Source organism: Pantherophis guttatus, chromosome 2, assembly GCF_059756535.1.
Source record: "Pantherophis guttatus breed Tessera chromosome 2, ASM5975653v1, whole genome shotgun sequence".
NCBI lineage: Eukaryota > Metazoa > Chordata > Lepidosauria > Squamata > Colubridae > Pantherophis > Pantherophis guttatus.
Window position 1 is genome coordinate 289697172 of NC_142064.1, and position 11479 is coordinate 289708650.

Below are 11479 nucleotides of genomic sequence, written 5' to 3' on the forward strand. Positions count from 1 at the left end.
GGAGGATTACCAGGGGCAGCTATGGGGAGCTCTTCATTCCCCCATCTCCATTTCTTGGGAAAACCTCTGAGGGGAGGGGGAGAGAAGATGGGGGGGGTGTCTTGCAAAACTTGAGTAAGGAAACAACCAAATTTTGGCAGGAAAGGAGAGCAAATAGGACTGTGGCCGTATTCACCCAATGTGTTGGGCAGTTCACAAAAGTTAAATCCTCCTAAATATAACTTCTTCGGAGCTCCGAGTCCCGAATGAAAGTTGTTCTCGAAGTGCTCAGGACATGCTTAATGCAGATCTTACCTTCCTCCTCTCTAACATGCAGAAAAAGCTCAGGACATTTTCTTGCGAACGTTGAAGAGAGGAATCCATTTTCTGCCATAGGTCCCTGTAAGTCCCTCACTTGGTTTCCTTCCCCATCTCAGATCTATAAGCGGGGGAAAACCCTTGTGTCTACAACAGGGGTCCCCAAACATGGCAGCTTTAAGACTTGTGGACGTCAACTCCCAGAATTCTCCAGCCAGCTTTGCTGGCTGGAGAATTCTGGGAGTTGACGTCCACAAGTCTTAAAACTGTCATGTTTGGAGACCTCTGGATTAGAGGACTCTGGAGATTCAGGAAGATCCAGGCCAAATGGGATGAGAGGCAGCGACCAACCAAGGGAAGTTCAACAGGAGGACCTCTACATTCAGCTAAAGAAAAAGAAAGTCTGGCTGAGAATCATAGGAACAGGCTCAAGAAGGAGGAGGAGGAGGATCCCTTCTGGAACTGGCGGGGGACACCTGTGGAGCTATAGCTCCCTAAGACTGAAAAGATTCCCCCACCAGCTTTCTCCGCTATGAACTATCTCCTCTACAGGGTGATCTCAACAGAGACTCTGCCCGGAGACTGATGACGCTACAAAAAGGAAGAATTCTCATTGGTGTTTCCCCTTCTGGTTTCGAGAGATAACCCTATCCAGACTCACCGAGTTCACCTCCAGGGCTGGAAGCACCTGGGATTCCCCTCTCTTGGAAGGGCTTGGAGGGCACCATCCATGAGCTCTGCTGGGGTCCACCTGCTGCTGATGATGGGGTTGATGTCCCAGATCCCTAGAAGTGAAGGTGGGAAGGAGCCTCTCGGTAAGGGTGAGGGAGACTGGGAGAGACCCCAGATGTGGGTGGGAGGGGGGACAGAAAGGGGCTGGGATCCCAGGAGACACTTCGTGGGAACGGGGTCGAGGGCAAGAAGGAACCTCATTCTCCACATAGTCTCTGCCTTTTTCTTCCCCAATGCCCCCTCTTCCCTAAATGTGAGGCTGAGGTGGGGAGGGGGGGTCGTGGGAAGGAAGCCAACCTGGGATCTCTCTTCTCAAATCCTGGTGGTTGGGCTGGACTGGGCTTTTCGGGGGCCAAATTAGTCCCATCTTGGGAGTCTCCTAACTTGCATTAAAAGAAGAAAGTGAAAGTGAAAGTGGGAAATTGCGGCATTTTCAGACATAAAGAAAAAGGGCACGAGTATTTTCGCATTTTGAGAAACTTCCTGTTTTGCTTCTGAACTTCCAATTAGAGGCTTTGAAAGTCAACCAAGAATTGAGCTTGGATCCCTTCTTGGGGAAGCCTCTGAATGGGGAAAGAGATCCAGCAGCCCCACAGCAGAGTCAAAGGTTTGGAGGTTGGCGGGGGTGGGGGAGAGCCACTAGAAGAGCTGATGTAGGAGGATATTGGGGGGGTGGGGAATCTAAGTTGCTTCCCCAAAACCATCCCTTTGGTGAAGGAGGCTGTAGACCCTCCCTTTGAGATGGTTTGAAGGGCTGCTGGGGGGGGGGCTATTTTGGGAGGGGGACAGGAAAGAAGCCCGAACCTCCAAAAATAATGCAAAGGCAGTTTGTGGGGCTGAAGATTATGGGGAGAAGAAGAAAATTCAGGGTAACCAGGGAAGGTGGGAGATTGAGGGGAGGGAGATTCCAGGAGCATCAGTCCAGATGTCTCATGTTGTTTCCATCTTCCTCATTATCCCCATCCCAGATACAAACAAGGAGATTAGACAGTCACTTATCTGAAATGGTATAGGACTCAGTGTTTCTCAGCCTTGGCCGCTGGACGATGTGTGGACTTCAACTCCCAGAATTCCCCAGCCAGCTCTTCTCCTCTCCTCTCCTCTCCTCTCCTCTTCTATTCCTATTTTTATTCCTATTTTCTATTCCTATTTTTTATTTTTTTCAATTTTATTCATAAACACTTTTGAATACAGTGCATTTACAAGAGAAAAAAAGGACATAGAAAACAGTAGTAAATATTAACATATGAACTAATAACAGTAATAATAATTTTAACTAAGTTAAAATTATTAACTTAGTTAAAATTATTAACTAAGTTAAAATAATTTTAACTAAGTTTCTTTTTGTATTGGCTTATTTACATCTTTTGTTAATTATGATAATTGTAGTTATAAACCATCTCTATTTTTAATACTAAGCGTTCGTAGTCTTTCTCCCTCTAATTTCTCCCTCTTGTCTCTAACTGCTCATAAAATCTATTCCATATCCAATAATATTCTGTGTCTTCTTTATCTTTTATTTTTAAAGTTAGTCTGTCCATTTCAGCATAGTCTAAACTTTTTCGAATTACTTCCTCATCTGGCGGGGTGTTCTCATTTTTCCAGTATTTAGCAAAAACTAAATATGTGGTCCCTTTATCAAAACCCTCCGGTATTATGCCCAACAAATTATTCATATTTTCTATTCCTATTTTCTATTTTCTATTTTCTATTTTCTATTTTCTATTTTCTATTTTCTATTTTCTATTCCTATTTTCTATTCTATTCTATTCTATTCTATTCTATTCTATTCTATTCTATTCTATTCTATTCTATTCTATTCTATTCTATTCTATTCTTATTGCTTAACGCATTGTAAGCCACCCTGAGTCTCCAGAGAAGGGCGGCATATAAATCAAATTAAAATAAAAAAAATATTCTATTCTATTCTATTCTATTCTATTCTATTCTATTCTATTCTATTCTATTCTATTCTATTCTATTCTATTCTATTCTAGCCTAGCCTAGCCTAGCCTAGCCTAGCCTAGCCTAGCCTAGCCTAGCCTATTGAAGAGGCCCCATCTTGCAAAGAGGTGCCACTATTCTTGCGAAGAGGATTCACCCGGATTCAATGTTCTCTGCAGAGAGTGGGGCAGTCTGCTGGACCAGTTTTTTTTTTTTTTTAATTTGACTTATATGCCACCCTTCTCCGAAGACTCAGGGCGGCTTACAATGTGCTCAGCAATAGCCTTCATCCTTTTGTATATTTATACAAAGTCAGCTTATTGCCCCCACAACTGGGTCCTCAATTTACCTACCTTAGAAAGGATGGAAGGCTGAGTCAACCTTGAGCCTTGGCGAGATTCGAACCCTGCAGTAATTGCAGGCAGCTGGTCTTAATAAGCTTAATAACAGGGTGCCTTAAACCCCTCTACTACCAGTTGAGCTTCTGCCTGCCTTTTTCTACTCTTTAAGGATGGAGGAGCTTTACCAAGAAGCTGCTTCCTCTTTTTGCCCTACTCAGACTCCAAGCAACTCTCTCTATCTCCCAGGGAGCTGTACTGGGACTTCCCGCTCTCTCCCACTAGTGTCTTGAGGGAGTGACAGCCATGTGGGGTTGGCCACTGCTGCCAAAGGAAGGCATTGGAGCTTCTACCACAGGACGGATTGGGGGCCTTCCTCCTGCCACCATCAATGGGAGATTGGTTTGGGATGGGGTTGTTGTTTTTTGCAGACCCTTCCATGTCCCACCCAGCAAAAAAGTAGACAGAGGAGGGGCTAAGAAAGGTTCACCCAGTTTCCTCTTCTCATGCATGTCCTCTACTCGCCGCTGGGAGCGATGGGGCCTTGACTTCCTCTTAACAATCTTCCTCCTCCTCTTCCTCCTCTTCGCAGCCCATTTCTTGTACCAGTCGAAGATGGAGTGTCATTTCCTCAACGGGACGCAGCGGGTGCAATTCCTGTACAGGTTTTTCTACGACCGGCAGGAGTTTGTCCGCTTCGACAGCGACCTTGGGAAGTTTGTGGCAGTCACTGAGTTGGGGCAAGTGTCTGCTGACACTTGGAACAGAGATAAGGACATCCTGCAGGAGGTGAGGGACCGTGTGGGCATCTGCCGGTACAACTACGGGGTTCTCCAGAGACATTCTGTGATTGGACGGAGAGGTGAGTCTGGAGGGGGATGTAAGAATTCCCCCCAATAATTTAATTCATTAAGGTTCGCTCTTATAAAGATTGACTCCTTATTTTATCTATACTCTCAGATCTACAAAACCTTCCTCTTCTTCCGACCATCCAAACTCTCTTTCTTCATGGAATCTGGCTGCCTTTTGTGTTGTAAACTGCCCACTTCCCTCAATAATGAAATGGGTGGTATATAAATTTAATGAATAAATAACAAAAAAATCCCCTCCAGAAAATGGCTCCAAGTTGATTCAGGGGGAGAATCCAGCAAGGTCTCTCTCTCCCGCCAAGTATATATTTCGGAATCGAAGGACCTTTCATTGAGTGATGCGGTGGCCTAGAGGTGGAGTTCTCGCCTACAATCAGGAGGCTGTGAGTTCGAACCTAGGTAGAGACAGGTATTTCTCTCTCTGGGCACAATGAGAATATATCTGCTGAATAAAACTCCTCAATGGAGACAGGAAGGGCATCTGGCCATAACACACTCAGCTCCATTCAGTAGCTGTGATGACCCGAAAGCATGACATGAAAGCAACACAACCAGAGCACAGGTCTAACTTCCCTTTATTGCTTCACCTGTGCCCCCAAACGTCCCCACATTCACTACAAGTCCCGGAGCAAAGCTCTCACACACACCTTCAGAAGCCTCTGGCTGCAAGTAATCCAGTAAGCAAGGTTAACCAAACAGTAACCAGGGCAAGAAGTTCAGCAAAGCAGGCAAATCGGGCAAGCCCCACAAAACAGAGTACAGCTATCTCCAGGCATTGGCAAGTGCACACAAGTGTTGAATCTGTGCTCCACAGATTCAGCACTTGTTCCTGACAAATGCCCCTCCCTAACCCTAACCCTCCTTACATCTCAGTCCCCAGCTGTGCCTTGCAAAAGAGGGCAGGGCACTGTCCTCCCTCGTAGCCGGCTCAGTCTGCGTTGGTCTCGCCTTCTCTCTTCCCTCCTTGTTCTAGGATCAGGAGGGGGTAGTTCTTGCTCTTCTCCTGAGCTTTGTCTCTCCTGCTCCTCCCTGTCTGTAGGCCTTACTAATTCAGAAAAGCTTTGCCTGGATTGACTCTGCCCTTCCCCAGTTTCCTCCAAGGCCAACGGAGCCATTCTCTTAATTGCTCCAAGGCCAACGGAGACATTCTCTGTCCCCCACAGATTCAGACAGTAGGCCAGACTCCAGCCTGTAAAGGATTATGGGATCATTAAAAGAAGATGATGATCGAAGGACCTTTGATTGATGATATCCATTCAGTCGTGTCCGACTCTTGGCGATGCTGTGGGGCAGGTCCTTCCACATCTTCTGATCTTGCACTGCTTTTTTGAGGAGTTCTGTGCTCTGGCTGGTGTCGGTTCTGATGATGTACAGCCACCATATTCTTTGGTGACCTGGTTTCCTTCTACCACTAACTCTTCCAAACGTAATTGCTTTGTCCAATGAATTCTCCCACACGACCAGGTGTGGGTTGCTACCGATTCGCACCGGTTTGGGCGAACCAGGAGTGGCGGTGGTGGGAAGCTCCGCCCACCCACCCAGACGTCATCAAAAACACTCTGCACATGCTCAGAACCCTCTGCGCATGTGCAGAAGCATCACATACCCCCAAAGCAATCACGCACACCCGCACACTCCTAATAGCAAACCGGTAGTGCCGAGATTTGAATCCCACTACTGCGCACGACACACTCAAAATAAATGAGACACAGTTTTGTGATTTTGCCTTTCAGTGACATGTCTGGCGTTATGCGCTTCAGTTCTTGCTCGTTGGTCACCTTTGCTGTCCCAGGAAAACACTGGAGCCTTCTCCAGCAACACAGCAAAACCGAGTCAATTTTCTTCCTGTCTTGCTATTCGAAGGTCCAACTTTCACCACCATAGGTAGAATAGAATAGAATAGAATTCTTTATTGGCCAAGTGTGATTGGACGCACAAGGAATTTCCCTTTGGTGCCTATGCTCTCAGTGTACATAAAAGAAAAGATACATTCGTCAAGAATCATAAGGTACAACACTTAATGATAGTCATAGGGGACAAATAAGCAATCAGGAAACAATATCAAGATAAATCGTAAGGATACCAGCAACAAGGTTACAGTCATAGAGTCATAAGTGGGAGGAGATGGGTGGTGGGAACGATGAGAAGATTAATAGTAGTGCAGATTTAGTGAATAGTTTGACAGTGTTAAGGGAATTATTTGTTTAGCAGAGTGATGGCGTTCGGGGAAAATCTGTCCTTGTGTCTAGTTGTTCTGGTGTGCAGTGCTCTATAGCGTCGTTTTGAGGGTAGGAGTTGAAACAGTTTATATCCTGGATGCGAAGGGTCTGTAAATATTTTCATAGCCCTCTTTTTGACTCATGAAGGATACAGGTATACTATAGGTAGCTACGGGGAACAGAAGAGAGCGGACTAACCTACATTGGGTTGCCAGTTTGCTATCCTTGCTTTTCCATATTCGACTCATGTTCATCATTGCTGTGCAACCCAGTGGAATCCAACGTTTAATTTTTTTTTTAATTTGATTTATATGCCGCCCTTCTCCAGAGACTCTCTACATGGGGCTCCCCTTGGGGTGCACCCAGAGGCTCCAACTGGTGCAGAATGCGGCCGCGCGGGGGATTATGGGAGCGACGGGGCGCTCCCATGTGACTCCTCTCCTGCGCGAGCTACATTGGCTCCCGGTGGACTTCCGGGTGCGCTTCAAGGTGATCACCTTTAAAGCGCTCCATGGCTTAGGGCCGGGGTATCTACGGGACCGCCTCCTGCCACCAATTGCCTCCCACCGGCCAGTTCGCTCCCACAGAGAGGGCCTCCTCAGGGTGCCGTCGGCCAGGCAATGTCGGCTGGCGACCCCCAGGGGGAGAGCCTTCTCTGTGGTACACCCACCCTCTGGAACAATCTACCCCCAGAGATACGAGTGATCCCAGACCTCCGGACTTTTCGTCGGGCTCTCAAAACCTATTTATTTCAGTTAGCCGGGCTGTCCTGATTTTATGATTGGTTTTAAATAATTTTAATATGGTTTTAATTGGAATGTTTTAAATTAATGGGCCAAATTTATTTAATTATTTTAAATTTATTTTAACTTTTGTATATAAAATGTTTTATTTTTTGGCTGTTCACCGCCCTGAGTCCGAAAGGAGAAGGGCGGTATAGAAATTTGAATAAAGAGAAAGAGAAAGAAAGACTCAGGGCGGCTTACAGTGTGTTAAGCAATAGCCTTCATACTTTTGTATATTTTATACAAAGTCAGCTTATTGCCCCCACAAACTGGGTCCTCATTTCACCTACCTTAGAAAGGATGGAAGGCTGAGTCAACCTTGAGCCTTGGAGAGATTCGAACCAGCAGAAATTGCAGGCAGCTGTGTTAATAACAGGGTGCATATACCACTGTACTATCAAGGCTCCTGAATTTCTGGGCTGCAGTCACCACTTTGAGTGATCTGTATTCCTAGGAAAGTGATTTCCCACACCCCACCCCACCTTCTATCTCTTCACCATCAATTTCTATTTTGATGTTTCCATCTTTTTGATGTTTAGAAAGACACCGAATTTTCATGTTCTTCTTTGCTTTTCTTGATCAGATCTTCCAGGCTTCCTTTGGTTACTGACAGTTGTATCATCACCATAGAATGGAGTTCATGTGCCTTCTGAGTGATATATTCAAAATGGGTTTTTTTCCCCCACTTACAACCCAAATGCTGGTATTGGCTTGTCTTTCCTCCATCTTGAGTCCAAATTGTCTGATAAAAAAATGAGGAGGATTAATTTTGGCGTCCTTCTCCTCCCTGACTTCCTCGCCATGCTCTGTAAGGTGCTGGTTCTCATTAAGGCTACATGGCCTTCCTAATGTTTGGAGCTGTCAATTCCGCTTGTCCTTGAGCCAGACTGCTCTTCAGGGTTGTCTTGGAGCTTCCTTCTCTGGGGCTGTTTCCGGGGTCCAGCACTCTTCCATTCTGGGCCCGGTTGTGTCTCTCATGTTCCTCCTTCTCCTTCCCTCCAGCCAAGCCCACCGTCACCATCTCCCCGACCAAGATGGACCCTGCTTCCCACAATACCATCCTCCTCTGCACCGCGACCGGCTTTTACCCCATGGAGATCGAGGGCCAGTGGCTGAAGAACGGGCGGCCGGAGGAGGAGGGCGTGGCCTTTGGGGAGGTGCTCCAGAACGGAGACTGGACCTACCAGATCCAGGTGATGCTGGAGACCCAGCCCCAGTGGGGGGACATCTACGCTTGCAAGGTGGGGCATGCCAGCCTGGAGGCCCCCATCACTGTCCAGTGGGGTAAGCCCCTCCCCTCCTGGTCTGGGCACACAATCAGGAGGAAGAAAGATCCTCTCTGTGGGTGGAGCCGGAATGGACCCTCCTGGGGGAAGGTGGGCCTGATCCTCCTGCTCAGGTGAGGCTCCTTCTCCTTCCCCAGAGCCCCATTCCTCCAACTCTGCCAGGAGCAAACTCTGGACGGGGATCATGGGAGCCGTGATAGGCGTGATCTTTCTGGCTGTGGGGCTCTTCTCCTACCTGAAGAGCAAGAAAGGTGAGTCTGGGGGGCTGGATAAGAAGTTATGGGGAGGGGACCATCTAGGGGAGGCATCTCATCAAGCTTAATAAGTAGATGGCCAAGATGGTGCCCTTGACCTTCAAATCCTGAGGCTGATGGTCACCCTGAGAGATTTATTTGGGAATCTTTTTTCTCCTGAGAGGATCTGAGGAAATATGTCTGACACCTCCCCCCACCTTCAGTTATCTAGTCCATGGGCTAACTGATTGCATCTTCTTCTCTTTATAGCAACTCCCATCCAACCGCCTGCAGGTGAGTGTCTTCTATTCCTCACCTCCATTCATTAAAAAGCTTTTCTCTTCTGGGGTCCTAGAATTGCAAAAGGGAAGGGAGGACAGGAAGGAGGGGGACCATTCCCATCATTGAGGGTAGGAGAGGGAGCACCCCACGTTCGTGGGCTGCTTTTCCCAATTCCTCCTGCCTATTGACATGTCACACAAGTTCCGGCAAATGCGCTTATGCACGCCACTTACAGACCTTTTGGGAAAGGGGTGAGGTCAACAGTGGACATCTAAGGTTAAAGTTTTTGGGGTTTCGGGCAGGGGTGAAATGCTCCCCGTTCGGACCGGATCATCCGATCTGGTAGCGATGGCGGTGGGTGGTTCGGAGAACCGGTAGCAAAAATCCCTGCCCTCCCCCATGCCCAGGTGAGCCACTCAATCATCAGAGGCATTTTTTTTTTTACTTTTAAAAGCATTTTTTTCTATAACCGCTTCGGCCGAAAAAATGCTTTAAAAAGTAAAACAAAAAAGTTGGCCACATCCACCCAGTCACATTAACACCCCCCCCCACCAAGCCACACTCACAGAATCGGTAGTAACAAATTTTACATTTCACCACTGGTTTGGGGAAGTAACCACAGAGTCAGGTAGTGCAATCTAGGCCTTGACCACTCTGTTACTGAAGTCGTATTTTCTGCAATCGAGTTTGGAGCAGTTTACCTTAAGCTTGTATCTATTGTGTACTCGGATAATATTGCGGTTGAAGCTAATGTGAATAGTACAGGATCAGCTATATGAGCACCGAAGGACCCTCTTTATTCACATTATTATAAGAAAGAAATGTGCTTGTTTAGAGATTACACAAGGTCAGCTAAATTCCATTCTTGGTAATATATATCTTCTGAGGGGCCTATCTGTCAAGGATGCAGAGACATCCATCTGAAACAAAAGGTTACTTATTAAGCCAAAGCAGCCATGAATCTACGCATCAGCAAACATAGAATTGAGGAAGGTTGCTTAGCTAAGATAATCTTATGAACTAGAAAATAATGAAAGAATTTAGTAATTAGAAAGTGTCAATTATAATGTGACAAATGTATGTTAACCATATATGGAAAACTGCTGTGCTTGCAAAATCCTTTGTCTTGAAGATGTATAAAGGTAGTTGTATCAGAGCTCTTCTTGGTTCAGAATTGCAGATACAAATCTGGTTCTGAAACTGCGCAATAAAACTGTCTCTGACTGACCCAGGAATGTTGTTTGGTCCCATCATTCCATAACAAAGCTGAAATAGTGATTGACAGCTAACCCATCTTCTTTGTTAATATGAAATGCCTGCAGGGAGGGAGGGAGGCCTCTTCTCTTGATTAATTCCCTAATTAGGTCAATTAGAAATAATTCCCTCTTGTCAAGGGGCCCTCTGCAGCCCTTTGGCTGAACTCAGACTCCCTTTGAGTCCCAGGAGATGAGATGGGGAGGAATTCTTGGTCCCTCCCAGCAACTTCCTTCCCTCACTTTCTGTCCCTCGCTCATCAACCTTCCCCCTGCAGTGTAGGCCTTCCTAAAGGGACTCAGTGTGAAGGAGAGGGAAGCCTACCCTGGGTTTTTTCCTGCCAGCTCTCCAAAAACAATTTATTTGTATTTACGAGACCGCCTTCTGCTACCAATAGCCTCTCACCGACCAGTACGCTCCCATAGAGAGGGGCTTCTCAGGGTGCCGTCGGCCAAACAGTGTCGACTGGCGGCCCCCAGGGGGAGAGCCTTCTCTGTGGGGGCACCTACCATCTGGAACGAGCTCCCGCCGGAGATACGGAGGATCCTGGATCTGCGCACGTTTCTTCGTGCTCTCAAAACTTTTTTATTTCAGCAGGCTGGCCTGGACTAATTCTCCCTTTTACATTTTTAAATCGTTTGATCTGTTTTATAAATTGGGTGTTTTAATTTGTGTTTCGGCCAAAATATTTAATAATTTTAAGGGACTTTTAATGTTGGTATTATCTGTATTTTATCTTGGCTGCTCACCACCCTGAGTCCTCCGGGTGTAGGGCGGTATAGAAATTTGATGAATAAAATAAATAAATAAATAAATTTACACTGAAGTGTTTACCATATATTCTAATTTTCTTCTCTGTCTATTTTTCCACCCCGCAGCACTCATGAGTTAATCCCGCCATCCCTTCCTGCTATCAGGTGCAGAAGAATGTTTTTGAGTAGCTGGTGAATTTTTGCCTTTTTTTTTTTTTTTGGCAACTCTTGAAGAATAGAAGTACAAAATGGCGGATCGAGGAGAGAAGGAGGATCGCAGCCTGGGCCTTCTCCTGCTGAGACAAACACCCCCCACCAGCATCCTTCCGTTCAGGATCTCTCTTTCTTTTAAGATGGGAGGGGACAGAGAGGGGATGGAGACTATCTAGTCTGCCCCCAGGAACCCTTGGCCTGCCTGTCACTCCAGGTCCCCCCAATCTCTCCTGCTCAGCAGAGACCAGAGGTGATATTCACTTACGTTTGCTACC

At 46.6% G+C, this 11479-nt stretch overlaps 1 protein-coding gene across 2 annotated transcripts; it reads left to right on the forward strand.

The window, feature by feature from the left end:
• Positions 1–925: 925 nt before the first annotated feature.
• LOC117673525 (DLA class II histocompatibility antigen, DR-1 beta chain-like) lies at positions 926–11258 on the forward strand. 2 transcript variants are annotated; one of them, XM_034430960.3, is made up of 6 exons: positions 926–1112; positions 3904–4173; positions 8187–8468; positions 8608–8721; positions 8974–8997; positions 11118–11258. In XM_034430960.3, exons 1-6 carry the CDS (start codon positions 1028–1030, stop codon positions 11129–11131), a joined length of 789 nt encoding a protein of 262 aa, XP_034286851.2. In that variant the 5' UTR covers positions 926–1027; the 3' UTR covers positions 11132–11258. The 2 variants fall into 2 exon arrangements, with proteins under 2 accessions (XP_034286851.2, XP_087741048.1); XM_087884922.1 differs by lacking the exons at positions 926–1112; positions 8974–8997 and having other exon boundaries at positions 3926–4173.
• Positions 11259–11479: the final 221 nt, after the last annotated feature.